Raw genomic sequence first — 18990 nt, 5'->3', positions numbered from 1 at the left:
GGAGATATGGAAATTGGGCAGTAATCAGTTGGACTTAAGCAACCACAAATACATTTACATAGTGGAAAAGCACTACAAATTCTCCAGAAAATGCTAAAAGATCCTCTTCTTGCTAACTTGCGCAAAATAACAGATAACTTTGAAGGTAAGAAATCTGCAGTCTTTATAAAAAAAAAACAAAGGAAACATAACATTTGGGTCTACACTTCCATAGGCATCAAAGTCCATCAAGAGAGCTTTAATTTCACCAGATCAAACAGCTAAACTAGTTAGTTTAGCCTTAGGAACACAAGAATGAGGAAGTTCAAGTTTCTTATTACTTTGCTTACTGCCAAACACATCTGCCAGAAGGGTTGTCTTTTCCTTCGGACAGTGAGTGACAGGGCCATCAGATTTAAGTAAAGGATATATATAAGTATATATATACATATATATATATATATATATATATATATATATATATATATATATATATATATATATATATATATGTATATATAAAATGCACCACATAACCATTCTCATATATTCTTATAAGATTATAATAAATTCTTTCATGGCTATATCAGTAAAGATTTGATTTACAGGGAATAAGAAAATAGGATATTTTGAAATAGTGAAAAAAACAACAGTAACTATTATTTACCTTCTCTCTTTGAAGGGTCCAAAAAGTTATGTTCAATTCTGAACAACGTGTCAATGTAGTCTGCAAGCGAAACAAAAATACCAATCAATCTGAGCTTAATCTAAAATTACAATTGTTAACTAACATTACTATTCTCTACAGAATAATGAATATAAAGATTTAGCAAGATATGACTTCATTTAATCAGTACTTAAGTTAATAAAATTACACCTGATGCGAAATATTTCTTACAAATGCTAATATCTTTAATGATAGACTAAATAATTGGGAGATTATGGAAATTATAAGATATTTCTATCACAATTATCATTTCTATTAGCATAAATATAATTATTTCAATTTGTATTGCATCAAAGACTGTGATTGCACTTACCCACAAACTCAGTGGTGGTAATTAATCCAGTGTTGTTTTCTGAAAATAAATGATAAATTTAATGAACTATTTGTTGAAATTTGACAGGAGAAAAGTTGAAAGAGCAAAGCAATTTTTGTTTTCCAATTGCATTCTTATAATATACATTGAAGAGTCTCATGCATATTTCAAATGTATTCATACATGGTACCCAGTAAAGATTTTAAAATTTTACTGATGTACAAATAAAATTTCAAGGAATGTATTATCTTCGTTCTTAAGAATTCAAAAACTTACATTTTAAGGCTTAAATTTAGAAAAATACTTTTTTTACATAATAAAAATAAAAGTATGGTATATATTGAGCGTCCACATCAATAGTACACTGGTAATGTTAGAAAACTATTTACTGGATAAATATTCAAGAAAATACTTTGACTTTACCAAAAGTGTACATAACTTTATCTTTATGAACTAATTAATATAGATCAAAGAAAAACTTATGATTTGATGAATAAACTGCAATAAAAGCACACAATATCAACGGATGTGGATAGCTGGATAATATTCAAAAGAAATCTTTCCATTGAGAAATTACTATAAAGAAATAGATAGTAATTGGAGACGATAACAAGTAATAAGAACAAGATGAAAACTCTTCCGCAAGTTGCTCATTACCGCCCACTTCAACGCAGAAATCGGTAATCACGGCTTCCTTCCTGGAATTGACAGCAACAGCACACCAAGGGAGTTGGCCCTCTTCTTTGACACATCCATGGACGAGCTGTCCATCCTGCTCAAATGGCTGACACCCCAACCCACTTTTCGACAGCGATATGTTTTTCCTGGCTGGGGATATAAATCAGTGTGATCTCAGCACTTAATTCTTTACATATTAACCCTTTTACCCCCAAAGGACGTACTGGTACGTTTCACAAAACTCATCCCTTTACCCCCATGGACGTACCGGTACGTCCTTGCTAAAAAATGCTATTTAAAATTTTTTTTTTGCATATTTTTGATAATTTTTTGTGAAAATTCATGCATTTTCCAAGAGAATGAGACCAACCTGACCTCTCTATGACAAAAATTAAGGCTATTAGAGCAATTTGAAAAAAAATATACTGCAGAATGTGCTGGAAAAAAAATAACCCCTGGGAGTTAAGGGTTGGAAATTTCCAAATAGCCTGGGGGAAAAGGGTTAAGCCACGAATTAATCAAACAATAAATGGCTGTTACTTATTCCACTAATTGTTGGATGTTTTTGTAGGATTTGGGTGCATAAAAATAATGCTAATGATTTGTTCTCTAATCCCATTAGAATTTTACATCATCAATATATATCTTCAACCAACATTTATGATTTTATTTCATGAAGCATGTAAACTTAAGCCAATCTCAGTAATGAATGGTTCCACGTAATCAAATTATGTGGGGCCAAAACTCCTTTTCTCCATAGAAGTCTTTCTCACCTGCTAATAATGTGACCAGGTGTTCCATATGATTTGTAGTATCTGCAAATGGGAAAACATAATCTATTATTCATAATGCGATAATTATACTATATTCTGATAACTGCATCTCACCACTCAACATATTAAAAATTATGATCCCCCATAAAAAGGAAAAAATGTAATGAATAAAACAATGCAATTAATTTGAACATAATTAAAAAGATGCGTAAATTAAAACAATAATCAGCATATACATCTTGTGGTTGCTCTATAAGATTGAATACAATTGGTTGATCTAAAAGCTATAAGGAATTCTTATGACAACCTAGGTATGAGGTTGTTTAAATTCAACTAATTAGATACATACCATGAAAGCCCAAAATATGTTGCAGGTTTATTCTTTTAACATTTTTCAATCCTACATAAATAATTACTGTTACACAATTTAATTCTCTAAAAACATAGGTCTTATTTTCTAAATTTCTTTGAATCACCTTGTTACGCTCTTATATGACGTCATTATATTCAGTAAGGATATATTGAGTCGCTTCACGACGTTAGAAATTGTACTAGAAAGATTGACAAATACAGGATTAAAGATAAAAGATTAAAAAGTGCCAGTTCTTATGAAGGGCATGTGATTAGAGAAAAAGGACTATGTATGCAAGCTGGTAAGGTTAATACCATTGGGGCGTATCCTGCTCCACAAAATTTGAAGTTCACAAAGATTCCAAGGAAAAGTAGGCAACTATAGACCTTTCAATCAGGGATTTGCATCAATAGCCAAACCATTAACTGAATTGTCAAAAAAAGTAAAGGAATTATGAATGAAAGGATGAACAAGAGAAAGCTTTTCAAATATATGAAGGAAAGTTGATGCAACGTACTATTTTAGAGTACTGTACACAGATTTCTCTAAAGAATTTTACCTATTATGTGATACTTTGAGTACAGGATTAGGAGAGGATATCTTACAGAGAGTGAAGACAAGAAAGAGAGCCATCTTTTATGCTAGCAGGGTATTGACTGTAGCCAAGAAGAAGTATAACAGCAAGGAAAGAGAATACTGTATTTCGCTATTTATTGGGTATTGTGGAAGTTCAGGCAAATTTTATTAGGATATAAGGTTAATGTATTAACAAATCATAAGCCAATTTGATACCTTTAAAAAAAAAAGGCCATTTAAAAATACCTTGAAATTCAACAAAGGATTCATTAGTGCACTTGAAATTGCCCCAGAATTTAGGTATATTCCTGGAAGGTTTAATATGATTGCAAGTGATTTATCAAGAGCTCATGAAGAAACAGATTATCACCAATAATTCTTGTTTTAGTTGTCACATAGTGGACTTAGATTTAAAAAAGGTAATGGAAGAACAAAAAAGGGATGCAGTTATTAGGAAAATAGTAGGAAAATTGTTGCAGGATCCAAACTCCATGTCAGATTTAGGGTTAATCATGGAATCCTATAGAGAAAGTCAAAGGAGGAAAATGAATGTTCGCGATTATATATTCCCAACACATTAAAAAACAATTCACACAAATTGCCGGTTCACCCTGGAATTAAGAAGACAACTTGTATCATAGCTAGGAATTATTTCTGGCCCCGCTTAGAAGAGGCAAGTACATTTGTTCAAGAATGTAATATTTGTAATCAACATAAGGGTAACATTAATGATTTCAACTAGAGAAATTACTCCACATAATTGGATCCATTCCAAGTAGTGGTAATGTGACCCTCTCCTGAAATAATGAGGGATAATTAATAGATTTTTCGTCTTATATATCATTTAACTAGGTATACAGAGATTGCTCCAGTAAGAGATAGAAGTGCCATCTCCATTGCAGAAGCATTAAATTCTAGGATTATTACTAGGCATTCGTGTCCAGAGGTGATCCTCTAGGACAATGCATCTGAGTTCATTAGTGAAAGTCTTAGACAATTGTGTAAAATCTTTGAAATCAAATGACTGCGATTATAAATCTAAGTTTAAAAACCCAGTTCAAATGGAAAGATAAAAAGGGCAAATAGAAAAATTATGGATATCTTAAAGAAAGATTACAATAAATAACACAGTTAACAATACAGTAGACGAAGCACTATATTTACCTACTTTTCCTTGTAAGGATATGAAAACGAATCCCATATACACTTTTGGATGATGCCAAACCAACTAAACACATGTATAATTATGATGACTATATTACATGGAAGTTTGTAAGAACTTATGAAAAAAATTCAACAAACAAGACAGGCTTAATGTGCGAGTCCATACAGAGGAAATGATAATAATATGGATTTAAAATTTGTATACTGGAATTCCCCTTAAAATCATTAAAACTGACCCTTGGTTATCTAACAAATTACAGGTTTCCGAAGAGATCCCTGATACTCCTGATGCTACTTGTAGGTATAATCTGCAAGATAAACATTGCGCAAGGAGCCGTACGAGAGAATCTTGGCTGTGTTCAGACTTTAACAGATTTTTGCATGACAAAACTCAACATTGATTCTGTGTTGTGAAATGAATGAAAGTTATGGAATTCACAACAATATTAAAAGGTTATATTTCTTTGAACAATCAAACTAACATTACAAATCTCCTAAATATATTGTTTGATAGTATTAAAAGGTTATATTTCTTTGAACAATCAAACTAACATTAAAAATCTCCTAAATATATTGTTTGATAGTATTAAAAGGTTATATTTCTTTGAACAATCAAACTAACATTAAAAATCTCCTAAATATATTATTTGATAGTATAGATAGTATTATCAGGCCTTCTAGGAACAAGAGAGCATTACTGACCTCCGTAGGTAGTGCACTAAATACACTCTTCAGAGGTTACAACCGAAAAAGACTTTAGAAAACAAAGTGTAAGATTGGGAAGGTTGGAAGAATACAAAGGGTCGTGGTAGTATAATTACTAATGTTATAAAAGGTGCAAACAAATATACAGAAGAAGAAAAACAGAAAATTGTGTGTATCATAAAGTGTAAATAAAATCTTGTCAAGGGAAATTATTTACTTAAAAAATATCAGTACAGAAATGAAGATGAATGTGGCAGAGATGAGAATGTTGAGATGGATGTGTGGGGTGACAAGAAGAGATAAGATACGGAATAAGGTAATTAGGGGTACCACAGGAGTTAGAAAACTATCAGATAAGATCCAAGAAAGTAGACTGAGGTGGTATGGTCATGTCATGAGAAGAGATGAACAGTATATTGGGAGGAGAGTGATGGAAATGGAGGTACAGGGAATGAGAAGAAGAGGGAGACCAAAGCGAAGGTGGGTGGACTGTATCAAGGATGACCTTCGATTAAAGGGATTAACCGGTGATGAGGTGTGAGACAGAGGTAGATGGTGAAAGCTTACCAGAAACATCGACCCCACATAGAAGTGGGAAAAAATGTAGACAGAGAAAGAAAGAAAGAATGGACGATGAATTAGAACTGGAATAGGATGAGACGCTGAAACCTGTATTAGCCAATTGAATTATTTAAGGTTCAAAACCAGGTGTTAACATTAATAAAGAAGTTGACGCTACTTGTTAAGAGATAATTTCCCTTGAAAGGATGAGGCACTGAAACCCTTATTAGCCAGTTCAATTTAAAAAGTGAAACTACATAAAGTCACTTACCCCAATCCTTAGGACATGCATCTCTGATGATAGCGTTGCCATGCGAGTCTATTTTAGTAGCACACCATGGGTTTGTTGCTCCTTTGTAAATGCACCCATAGTGAATTTCCGTAAAATATTTAAATGGGAATATGCATCGTCGTCCCGACAGAGATGTAATTAGAGGTACACTTCCTGAAAACAAAGGGCTTTCAGTATTGCCAGCTATGAAAATCCATGTACCTTATTAGCAATACATCTGTAATTGCACAAAATATTCAATTGAATTTAGTGTTAAGCACAATTTTCTTCCAATAACATACAATGAATATCTAGTTCTAAACTTCTCATGACTCTAGTAATTTATGTCAATAATAGTAATTATTATTATTATTATTATTATTATTATTATTATTATTATTATTATGATTACTTCTTGATAATAATAATAATAATAATAATAATAATAATAATAATAATAATAATAGTGATTATTACCTATAGGATTAAATCCATCAGTAACAGTAGAGTTGGGGAGAGCATTGGTCAGGATCAGTTCACGGATTTCTGTTCCTAAATCTGAAATGAGAGAAGAATGGATATAAATGAAGAATTTCTTTCTTTCATAAGATGCAAAAGAGACTCTTGTTTATTTCAAGTGCAGATTTAAGGGTAGACCACCATTTATGTTCCTGAGTTGTACCAGAAAGTGTTTCTTTTATGGTTAAATTGTACTCCTTTTCAGTCGAGGCATAAACTCTGAGAAAAAGCTCGAAGCTGAGTATAGTTGTTCCAGGTCAAATCTGATGTTACCCTTCCAAAGATGATAGGCCTCCTGCTTCTCCAAATAAGCACGTCTACAATCATCATTGAACCACGGTTTGTCCTTCACTCGATACCTCAGCACACGAAAAGGATTACGCCTATCAATTATGTTGACTAGATTCTCATTCAAAAGGACAACAGGATCTACACTACTATATAATTGTGACCAATTCAACCACAAAAGATCATGCAAAATCCCATTCCAGTCTGCTTGGAATTTCATATAAATTTTATAAGAGTATGATATATCAGGGACAGGCTGCTCAGTCTTCACTACTAATGAAATCAATGCATGATCAGATGTCCCAACTGGAGAACCAACCTTACTAGTTATAACGCCAGGGGAGTCAGTTTATACGAGGTCCAAGCAATTACCAGACCTGTGAGTAGCTTCATTTATGATTTGCTCACAGCCTGATTCAGAGGCAAAGTCTAAAGCTCTTAAGCCATGGAGATCGGTGGGAGAGATAAAACTTAACCACTCCCTATGGTGAGCATTAAAATCACCAACAAAGACAAAAGAAGCCTTTCTATCATCTTCTTGTATCTTAGCCATAATGGTGAGAAGACAATCGAAGATAGAATCATCCATGTCTGGATTCCGGTAGATCGAACACAAATAAAAGTTGTTATGCCTGCCACAAACATTTATTACCTGAATCTCATGACATCCACGTTGATAGCAGGACTTATGAGAAGCAGGGTACCCGGTCCTAATATACACCGCCATTCCCCTGGCCCTAGGGATGGCATCACGTTTCAACATTATTGGCTTCTTAAAACCAGTTATAAGGAGCTCAGATGAGTGCCTCATATTAGAACAACAGTTTCTGAGCACAAAAGAATATCATAATGTCTGGATGCAACTGTAAGGTTTTGGATATTTGCATGAAGACCACGAATATTGCAATACAGAAGACGACATTGACGAAATCTAAGACGTACTGGTCCCGGATTTCGCTCAATGTCTCCAGACAGCATAAGAATTAATAGAAATAAAAAAGAAACATCATACTTAAAAACTAGATTAACAAGAATTATAACAAAAACAATATGTACAGAATTATAAATAGAGTGATTGATGATACCCATAGACTATAGTAAAAAGTCAGAAAAATTGGTCAACATGGAGGAGTGGATACACCATGCAAGGCTAAATACCCTCCAGGATAGCCACTTCAACTGAAGGGAGGACAGTAAGGATGGTTTTGAGAAGAAAAAGAATCAGAAAAAGGAAAAGACAACCTCTTGATAAACCACCAGGCATCCATGGCCCTTCTATTAAGCCTGCCCAACACACCATTTCAAAAAAACAAGAGGAAGAAAAAAAATAAAAATAAGATAGAATAGTGTGCCCGAGTGTACCCTCATGCAAGAGAACTCTAACCCAAGACAGTGGAAGACCATGGTACAGGGGCTATGGCACTACCCAAGACTAGAGAACAATGGTTCAATTTTGGAGTGTCCTCCTAGAAGAGCTGCTTACCATAGCTAAAGAGTCTCTTCTACCCTTACCAAGAGGAAAGTACACTGAGCAAATTGCAGTACAGTAATTAACTCTTGGGTGAAGAAGTGTTTAGTATCTCATTGTTGTCAGGTGTATGAGGAAAGACGAGAATATGTAAAGAATAGGCCAGACTATTCTGTGTAAGTGTAGGCAAAGAAATAATAAGCCGTAACCAGAGAGAGAGATCCAATGCATTACTGTCTGGCCAGTCAAAGGATCCAATACCTCTCTAGTGGTAGTATCTCGACGGGCGGCTGGTGCCCTGGCCAAGCTACTACCTTATCAGTACTAATATTACTGAGAAAGTGGCAGAATCAGCTGATACTACAGCTATTTGAAGATTAAAAGAACAATTTAACCAGTAATCATATGATGACTTCACTGAAAAAAATATATCAAAGTTACAATGGAACAGCTAGTTACAGCTAAAACATATTCTTTACTATATTCCTATGTTAGCGGAACACCACAGGATTTGCAATGCTTGCTTACCAGAATGCATGAAATATCACAAGAGGTTGGGCTAAAGATAAATAGAAGAAAGACAGAGATGACGACAACGGAGTATGCAATGGAAGTTGAAATATCATTGGAGGGAGAAAGGATTAATGAGGTAGGAACTATGATCTCCAATAGAGGGTCTTTATAATTAGAGTTTAGTGAAAGACTAAAAAAAAACAAATCAAACAATGGCTAGGTTAAGTTAAATTTGGAAATAAAATCGCCTGAAATTACATATAAAAATCAGACTATATATCAGTTTAGTGAGATCGGCGTTACTCTATGGACATGAGTCATGGTAAGACAATGAAACAATCTCCAATATATTTAGTAGATTTGAGAACAAAGCATGCAGAGGGATATTGGGAGTTAAATGGCAATACAGGATTAGAAAAGAAACTACTGTATAAAAGAAATTACTTGACTGCCATATGTTGATGAGATCATGAGGAGGGTTAGATGGAGATGGTTTGGTCATGCTCTTCGCACTTCCCAAGAGAGATTAGTTCACCAAAAGTTCAATTGGGCTCCACAAGGCACTAGAAGAGTTGGAAGACCCAGGCCTACATGGCTGAGGACTAGGAAATGCGAAGTAGGAGATGATGAATGTAGAAGTATTCAACTAGAAGCGCAAGATAGAGATAACTGGCCAAATCTAACTGAGGCTCTTTGCGTCAATAGGCGTAAGAGGGAATGATGATGATGATATTCTAGGAATGACATGAATAGCCCCAAAACTTTAGGCACTAAATATAGAAATGATTCTTGTTATTCAAGAGTGAAGGCATGGCAAAAATATGGATATAGTATGTTAAATATGGGTCAGAAAATGCAGTGACTAGATTTGACAATGAACAAATGGAAAGCCCAAAATCTATTACTGTATAGTGAAACTTAAAATGGCAAGTTCTTTGCAAAAGTGAAGACGAACAAGGGATCTTGGCACTTCCCCAAGGAAGAAGCATCACTGAAGAAGACAGATTTCATAGTGATGAGTGACTTTTACCAATTCAAAAGGATGCCATTTGAACTAATAAACTCGGTAGTAATATTTAACACAGTGGTGAGGAAGATGCTGACCACACTCTAGAACAGTGACCATTTTGTGGATGTATTAAACCATACAGTATTTTAGGAAAAACATATATAAGGACTCGGTTATTTCATCCTGAGATTTAGGAAAGCAGGAGAATATTAATATCATTACAATTATTACTGCATAACATATTACAGTACTGCATTTTTATCAGGCATTTCATATAAATTATAACACAAACACATCATACTCATATACATTTATAGGCTATTCTTATTGGGCATAACTGATGATATATATATATATATATATATATATATATATATATATATATATATATATATATATATATATATATATATACTGTATATATATATATATATATATATATATATATATATATATATATATATATATATATATATATATATATACAGTATATATATATATATATATATATATATATATATATATATATATATATATATATATATATATATATATATATATATATATATATATATATATATATATAAATATATATATATATATATATATATATATATATATATATATATATATAATATATATACATATATACTATATGTGCGTGTGTGTATATGTGTTACTTCATAACTGAATTCAAGATGAATAAAGAGGAGAGATTTAAAACCAGTTCAAAGCGTCACTCACAAGAAGGGTCAGTACATTCTTCACTCTTGAGAATCCCAGCTCCATAGCTATCACTGGCTTCAGCAAGGCACCAGGCCGGACGATGGGCAGTGACTACACATCCGTAAAACTTCTCCCCTCCCAGGGTAAAGGGAAACTGACAACTCCTTCCACCTTTTGTCAGTCCATTGCGTGTGTAGCCTGGAAAAGAAAAATTATATTTTGTTTTTTCACCATTGATGTTGTTGAGGAGCCCTATAGAACATAAAACAAAAGCGTCCAATTATTGGTTGAAGTCATTCTTGTCTATTTACTATTATATCTGGGTTCCTTGGTAATTGGTTTTGCGATGTACACTTGCCAGTGAAATTTCAATCGCAAGAAATTTAATCGAGTCTCACATTATATGATGTAATTAACATATAATTCGTATATTTAGTTCAGTATATGACTATAAAAAACAAATTTTGTCTATATATATCAAATTTGTATGACAAAAAAGTTTACATATTCTTAAATTCGTATTACCACAAAGTTATTTGAGATTCCTTGAGGATTCTGTTCATAGAGATCTAGTTAAAAGACTATGGTCATGAATGATAATTGATATTGCTCTAGTTTCTATAACTTTATGATACAAATTACAAAATAGTTGGTAGAAGAAAAGTTAGTTGTCATCAATGGCAGTAGAAATTTTTAAAATTATGATAAGTTGAATACATTTTGTGGTGCGTCCTCTATAATGATAAGCCCGAAAACTATTGATGTGGAAGATGACAACCTAATCCCCTCTAATAGCATTGCAATACCGTACTCTGCCATGAATATGCAATTCAAGGATTTGTAAGCCTTGTACAAGGAGGAAAGCAGTTTATATTGACAGCCATGATTGACATTGTTGGTACCCAGAGCCACATTTTGAAGAAAAAGATGTTGCTATCGCTGTAAACAGTTAGTGGTAATCTTTTTATGTCTAGGAACCCTACAGAAGGATTTCTAGGTGTAAAACCTCTTGAAAAGTCCACATGGCACTTTTTATACATATACCTATAGTGTCAAATGGTCTTATTTTTATGCATATACAGTCTGCCCTTCCTATTTGCAGGTTCTTTCTTCTTGATTTTGATCGTTCATAATACAGATAACAGTATAACCTATTAAATAAAAAGTCAGATATTTGCAGTTTTGTGACAAGCCCTTTCATGGCCCAACGATTTCAAACCGACCATGCTTCTTTGCACTTAGCATGCTTTGCGGCATTTCTCTCTCCACACAGCACAATACCACATCTCTTGATCACTCAACCTCAGTCTTGCATTGTCTCTCCTTGCGTGTTCTTTATATGTATAATCACGTTGTGGTGTAAAAAAAACTTGTACATATTCAGTGTGCTTATAGTGATTTTAGTATAATATATGATGAGTTCTGTACAATACACTACCCCACGTACCAAATATTTGACGGATCAAGACTTGCATTATGCTTCAGACTTACTGCTTAGAACTTCGTGCATAAACAGCTAGTGGCACTGTGCGCATACTTTTTCTGTTATTTTTATTGCATTAGTATATTCATTGGTCTTGTTGACTAAATGGAGAAGAGATCGCAAAGGTCTACAACCATCAGTAGAGTACTGCAAATAATTTGATGTCATATCTTTATATAAATAAAACTCAAAATTAGGTAAAATTATTTTACAAACATTCGGAGATATAAACACAAATCCAACTGAAATTGTAAATCTCAGATATTGTATCAAATGTTAGTATACTGTGATAAGGTAAAGAAATATAAAAAAACATCATATCATTTAATACAGTAAGCAAAACAGCATTTGCAATAACCTGATATTTATTTCATACGAAACGGGACTATTTACTGACTTCTGTAGCTGGAAATCATAGGTATGGTAGTCAGGTTAGGCCTATCCTAGGTCAAAATCTAACAAAATTCAACTTAAAAACAACTTCTTGGAGTCTTAAGTTTGTAAGTTGAGGACCTTCTGTACAACATTTTCAAGGTTTAAAGGTTTTAAAGGTCGCTCATGAATGGCAGAGGCAAGGGACAGTGACATTGCCCTAGCATGCAGGACAATGCCCTATATACATATATACATATGATCGGCGCCCAAGCCTCCTCTCCACCCAAGCTAGGACCAGGGAGGGCCAGGCAGTGGCTGCAGATGACTCAGCAGATAGACCTATAGGCTCCCCCAAACCCCTCAACCTTAGCTCACAAGGATGGTAAGTTGCAGGCACTAATGGCACTTCGTACCCCCGACTGGCAAACACCAGGCAGAGACGTAACCAATCGGGCCACAACAACCCATAAAAGGCCAAACAAAAGAGAATTGATTTATATTTCCCCACAACCACCTCTGAAACAATTGAGTTAAAGGCCACCTGCAAGAGAACCCACCTAAAGAAAATTATGTTACTAAACTTACCGCTGTCGATCAACACACTTTTGACGCGCTTCTTGATAGACACGGACGTTTCTATGGCCGTCAGTTGTGATACTGCTGTTTTTGTGTAGCATAAGCCGTAGTTGTCCCCCTCTGTGATCATCTCCTGGTACTTCTCTTCTCCGGGTAGATACTGCTGACTGCATTCTTCGCCTTCGGTTGTAAGGATCAGCTCCCTTGCTCCTATTGGTTATGGAATGACTCTTAAAATGCCAAAATTATATACAGTAAAGAAATATCATCATGTACCAATTAAAAGTCCTTTAGCCTACAAATACACTGAACACTGAATAGTCAGCCATATTCTTTACATATTCTCCTCTGTCCTCATACACCTGACAACACTGAGATTACCAAACAATACTTCTTCATCCAAGGGGTTAACCACTGCACTGTAATTGTTCAGTAGCCACTTTCCCTTTTCTAAGGGTAGAAGAGATTCTTTAGCTATGGTAAGCTGCTCTTCTAGAAGGACACTCCAAAATCAAACCATTGTTCTATAATTTTGGGTAGTGCCATAGCCTCTGTACCATGGTCTTCCACTGTCTTGGGTTAGAGTTCTCTTGCTTGAGGGTACACTCGGGCATACTATTCTATCTTATTTCTCTTCCTCCTGTTTTGTTAAAGCTTATATAGTTTATATGGGAGATATTTATTTCAATGTTGTTACACTTCTCAGAATATCATTACTATCATTATGGTAGTTATCATAGTTGTTATTATTATTAGTAATCCAGTACTATCATTTCAATTACTAATATCATTTTCACTACAACTGTGCACATAATTAGAGAAGCTTCAAGCTTTATCATTTTTCAAAACAAGTTTCTGAAGCATTTTGTCCGTATGTGAAAATCAATATTGACATGAAAACTCATAATAATCTAAATTTAATGGAGAGTTTTTCGACCCTATAACTGTTATTTTTAGTAGCATTGGAGAATTCACCCAAATAAACTGATGAAACATTGATAAAAGTCATATTAATTCAAACTAACATGGTGAAATCACAATTATTATTACATTGTTATTATAAAGATATTTAAGAATATCACTGCTTAACTCCCTCGGACATCTAACTATTATAACTGACAGGGAGAGATATATGCCGTGAAAGAGCAGACCTGACTTGGTCCAAAGTACGCACAAAGGAGAAAGGCTGAAATAATTTTAAATGCATGACCTCTTGAATAAAATCGTTATAAAAACTTTCAATTACACATGAAATTGTGGTACTAAGAGTTATTGATCAACATGGATTTAAAAAGCAATTGAAAACAACTTTTTTGAGTTTTAAATACGACAGGAAGGGACAAGCTAATGCCAAATGTTGCGATACTAACATTTCCGTAGCGATAATCAAAATATAAAAAGGGCCTTTGGACTCTGGTAGACGTGGCTATGGGATGCAATTTGGTCTATATGTCAGCATAGTGGGTGAGTAAAGGAAAGAAAGATCCGTCAAAGCAAGAAAAGTTGCTTGATAAGCTCATGGCCTTAGAGTAGACAATATAACTGGAGTTACACAATTAGTCTGATTCACCAAAAGTTCAACTTTCCGAATGCTTACACAATAATGGTAGATTTTTTTATAAAACTTTGAATCCAAAGTGGATTGTGGCTAAGCTTTTAATGATATCATCAATACTCACATGGAAAGTATCAATAGCTAATTTCTTTATAGTACCAGATTCTTCTGTATTAAGACAATACTTTCTTTTGTATAGTTTCGATAAGAATCAAGATAATATATAATACTGTATTTATTATCTAATTTCTTTATTAAGTAATGGATATATTTTCCTCATTTCAAAATTTTTTTCTACTTGCCATTCTTAATAAAAAACAAGAGCTTTTTTTAAATAAAAAAGGAAAATTAATACACACAGCAGACTCTGGCTTCAAATTACAAATATTAATTTGACCACTAAAAAGTAATTCCAAGTAACTTATCCGATTACATATCGAGAAAAAAAAATTCTCCAGAGCTATAGAGAGTAAATTCTGAAATAAATCCAATTCTTCAAATAATTATGGAATACATTCTGAACTACTGTCAAGCATGATACTTAAAGATATAAGAGTTAAAAGACTAGAAAATATAATCCTCCATCCAAGAAAAAGAATGTAAAATCCAGGTTATGACCTGGATTCACTTCAAAATATAAACAAATTCCTATTGCAATAACTCTCTATGTTACCTGAGATATCTTGTGAACAAAAAATGGAGATGATCATTAATCTAATGGCAATGAGAAAGTGATTTCCATATTGCACTTACTTATAACATGAATGGCACATGTACCATTCTGAATGACTTCGTTATTCTCATCGACAGATGTTGCACACCAGGGCTCTGTTGATCCATGCAGTGTGCAGGTGTAGTGCAGCTGTTCCATGTGACGAAAAGGGAAGTGACACAATTGTCCATCAACTGTTAGCCGAACATGTGCCCTGTCTGCAAAAAGTCATTCATTGGTGTACATATAAACAATCTATAATATAATCATTATCACTATGATGATTACTAGTCAAGCTACAATCCTATTTGGAAAAGCAGCATATTACAAGCCCAAGGGCTTCAACAGGGAAAATAACACATTCAGGAAAGGAAATAAGGAAACAGACAGAATAAGTGCACTTGATTGTACCCTTAAGCAAGAAAACTCTAACCCAAGACAATGGAAGGCCATGGTACAGAGGCTACGGCACTACCCAAGACTAAAGAATAATGGTTTGATTTTTGTGCGTCCTTCTCCTGGAAGAGCTGCTTACCATAGCTAAGGAGTCCCTTCTAGCCTTATCAAGAGGAAAGTAGCAACTGAACAATTAAGTACAGTAGTTAATGCATTGAGTAAAGAAGAATTTTTAGTTATCTTAGTGTTGTCAGGTGTATGAGAAAAGAGGAGAATATGTAAAGAATCGGCAAGACTATCGGTGTATGTGTAGGCAAAAGGAAAAATGAGCCATAAACAGAGGGATCCAGTGTAGTACTATCTAGCCAGTCAAAAGACCCAATAACTCTCTAAAGGTAGCACTTCAATGAGTGGCTGATGTCTTGGCTAACCAACTAATTACATATATTAACAAACACATATGAGTTTGAGGAAAATTAATTGAGCACACTCACCAAATTAAGCTAAACTAATGGACAATGGACACAACTCGCCATTAACACTAAGCAAAACATGTGCTTCAGCTGTAGGGTATGATCCCTCAGTGTACACACTCCTTTAAAGGCCTCTTATGAATGCCAGAGGCATGGGACAGTGACAATGCCCTAGGGGACAGGCCATATAAAAATATGATCAGTCCCTATGCACCCTCTCCACCCAAACACCAATCTCAGTTTGACTAGGATAAGTTTAAATGTGTTCAGTAATATTCTACATGTAAATACCTGTGGAACAAATGTAAGGTATTACAAAAAAAAAAAAAAAAAAAAAATATGTACAGAGCATTTGTAAAGAATGAAATGACAGCAAGGAAAATCCTTTTTGTTAGAAGGTACTCAAAGAATTTGATGTAGAAATGTTTAGCTCTCTCTCTCTCTCTCTCTCTCTCTCTCTCTCTCTCTCTCTCTCTCTCTCTCTCTCTCTCTCTCTCTCTTTCTAGACAAAAATATATAAAAATACATATTTGCTTGTGTTCAGTAATATTCTACATGTAAATACCCGTGGAACAAATGTAAGGTATTACAAAAAAAAAAAAAAATATGTACAGAGCATTTGTAAAGAATGAGATGACAGCAAGGAAAACGGATTTTGAGCGAAGCGAAAAATCTATTTTTGGGTGAGATAGCCATGGCGTCCTGATGGAAGGTTCCTTTTTGGAAGCTTCCTTGGGTAAATAACTACTAAGATATTCCCAGAGAATTTAACCACAGGTTATCACAGAATTCTAACTTCTGGAGCGAGTATCCTAAAGGTTTCCCTTTTAAGACATCGTATATCAACAGGGGACGCATGTATTAACGCGCCACATAGCTATCTACACGCCGAACAGAGTTAACACTTCGGTGTGTAAGGGCGGAGAATAGCTGGGAGCCGTTCCACAGCTAATCTCGTCCGTGGCTACTTTTGGTACTCGAGACGTAAACAAACGGGCGCCATTTCTAAATGACGTCACGTCCGTCCCCATCCTGAAGCCAGTTGCTTGCCGATCACCATGATACAGCAGAGTAGGGTGGGACCTAAAAAACTGGACGAAGTAGCAGGGAGGGTCCATCAGGATGCCATGGCTATCTCACCCAAAAATAGATTTTTCGCTTCGCTCAAAATCCGTTTTTTGGGCTAAAGCCATGGCGTCCTGATGGAAGAATACCAGAGAATCAATGTATCGTGGTAGATTTTCCCCTATTAGGTAAGTGCCAAGGGCTTTGAACAATGTAGCATAGTAATCTTAATAAAAGAACCGTAGGGAAGAATCTTCCTGCCCCCCTTGGCAGTGAAGTTCCCACGGGCCATGCCGAGATCAAAGTGGTTATCGAAGGGCTATTCACCTTGCTAGAAGAACCTGAAGAACTTGGAGACGAGACTGAATGGTTGGCATTCGTATCGGAACATTCTCGAAGGCAGACAAGTGGTGGTTGGACACTGTGTGTCGAGAAGGAGAGTTTTGTCTCTAGGATATGAAGAGTAAGTATTCGTATTGGAATATTACATTGCGAAGGTGAATATATAATAAGGGTTAGGACCTTAGTATCTCCATGAACCATAGGGAAGGGATAATAAAACTATGACAGGCATGTATTTCATAGTACAGGTATAAGTAGGAGCGGATTGAGACGCACAAGTAATAAAATAGGAATTTTATTTCACAATTGCAGAAAATTAAATGAATTGCAGTAATAAGTAAAGTTAATTTACAGTAAATTATAATGTACATAGTAATAAAGACTTGCTCTTGAATCTGAAAGGGAATTTCAAATTTATTAGTAGGCACTCGTTCTCAAGGAACGTCAGTCTTTAATTAAACACATCATGCTCTAGGCATGCGGCACTTGTGTGACGACTATGACATTTCACCTGGGATAAGAACAGTTATAAGAAAGCACTAAGTGTTTTCGACATCACTACGTATCGCTCGAGGGTCAACATAGGCACCCGAAGAGTTAGAGTCCCAAGTAACTCGCTGTTCTATGCAGAGTTAGGTGCAGGTTTCATAACACTACCTGCGGCTACCACAAAATGTTTGACTTCGTGCACTTGTTTCGCATAATGTTTGAAGAAAACACGCGAGGACTTCCAGCCTGTGAAGCTTTTAAGGCTTTCGAAGTCCATACTCTGAAAGAAATTCAGAGACGATGCAACTTTTCTAGGATCGTGACCGGCGGGTGTACTGTCAGGATCCGTTCTGCAAATGAAGTAGGTGATTTTCGCTCTTAGTTGTTTCAGTGACAGATCGTTGCCCGATGTTTCTCCTTTGAAGAGTTGGCCTCCACCAAAGTTCGAAGTTCTGCGAAGATAGACCTTGAGGCTCTCTACTGGGCATAGAGAGGCATCTTCCTTCAGGGGGCATATTCTCCAGAGGCCCCATCTTTTGGTGGGTAATTCATTTTTGGCGAGAAACGTCAGATCCGGGGAGAGGGTAATGTCTCCTGAATCAGTAAACAGGATGTGACCCTCTTCTCTTGACAATGCCACTATTTCGCTGACTCGGGCTCCTGAAGCAAGAGCAAAGAGAAATATAACTTTCTGAGTCAGATCCTTGAGAGGGCATGAATCATTATCCAAGTTGGAGGCGAAATGGAGCACCTTGTCCAATGACCAGGAGATCGGTTTTGGTGGGGGTGCTGGGCGTAGACGAGCGCATGCTTTCGGCAGTTTATTGAAGATGTCGCTGGACAGATCAATTTGGAAGGCATACAACAGTGGTCTAGTCAAGGCCGATTTGCAAGTCGAGATC

General features: G+C 35.2%; 1 protein-coding gene across 8 annotated transcripts in view; it reads right to left on the bottom strand.

Moving 5' to 3' along the window:
• Positions 1-18990, bottom strand: part of LOC137629511 (uncharacterized) — a 172772-nt gene that overhangs the window by 66313 nt on the left and 87469 nt on the right. For all 8 annotated transcript variants that reach the window (XM_068360867.1, XM_068360875.1, XM_068360871.1 and 5 more), the window contains exons 12-20: positions 15365-15541; positions 13066-13266; positions 10641-10820; positions 6577-6657; positions 6100-6273; positions 2471-2512; positions 1677-1847; positions 1020-1058; positions 647-706 (exon numbers count right to left, since the gene is read on the bottom strand). In XM_068360867.1, the coding sequence (XP_068216968.1) occupies positions 647-706; positions 1020-1058; positions 1677-1847; positions 2471-2512; positions 6100-6273; positions 6577-6657; positions 10641-10820; positions 13066-13266; positions 15365-15541 (1125 nt within the window). The remainder of the gene's footprint in view (positions 1-646; positions 707-1019; positions 1059-1676; positions 1848-2470; positions 2513-6099; positions 6274-6576; positions 6658-10640; positions 10821-13065; positions 13267-15364; positions 15542-18990) is intronic.

The sequence above is a fragment of the Palaemon carinicauda genome, chromosome 37, assembly GCF_036898095.1.
Source record: "Palaemon carinicauda isolate YSFRI2023 chromosome 37, ASM3689809v2, whole genome shotgun sequence".
In the NCBI taxonomy this organism is placed as follows: domain Eukaryota; kingdom Metazoa; phylum Arthropoda; class Malacostraca; order Decapoda; family Palaemonidae; genus Palaemon; species Palaemon carinicauda.
The sequence above is the reverse complement of the archived record's forward strand: the minus strand, read 5'-3'. Positions and strand labels throughout refer to the sequence as shown.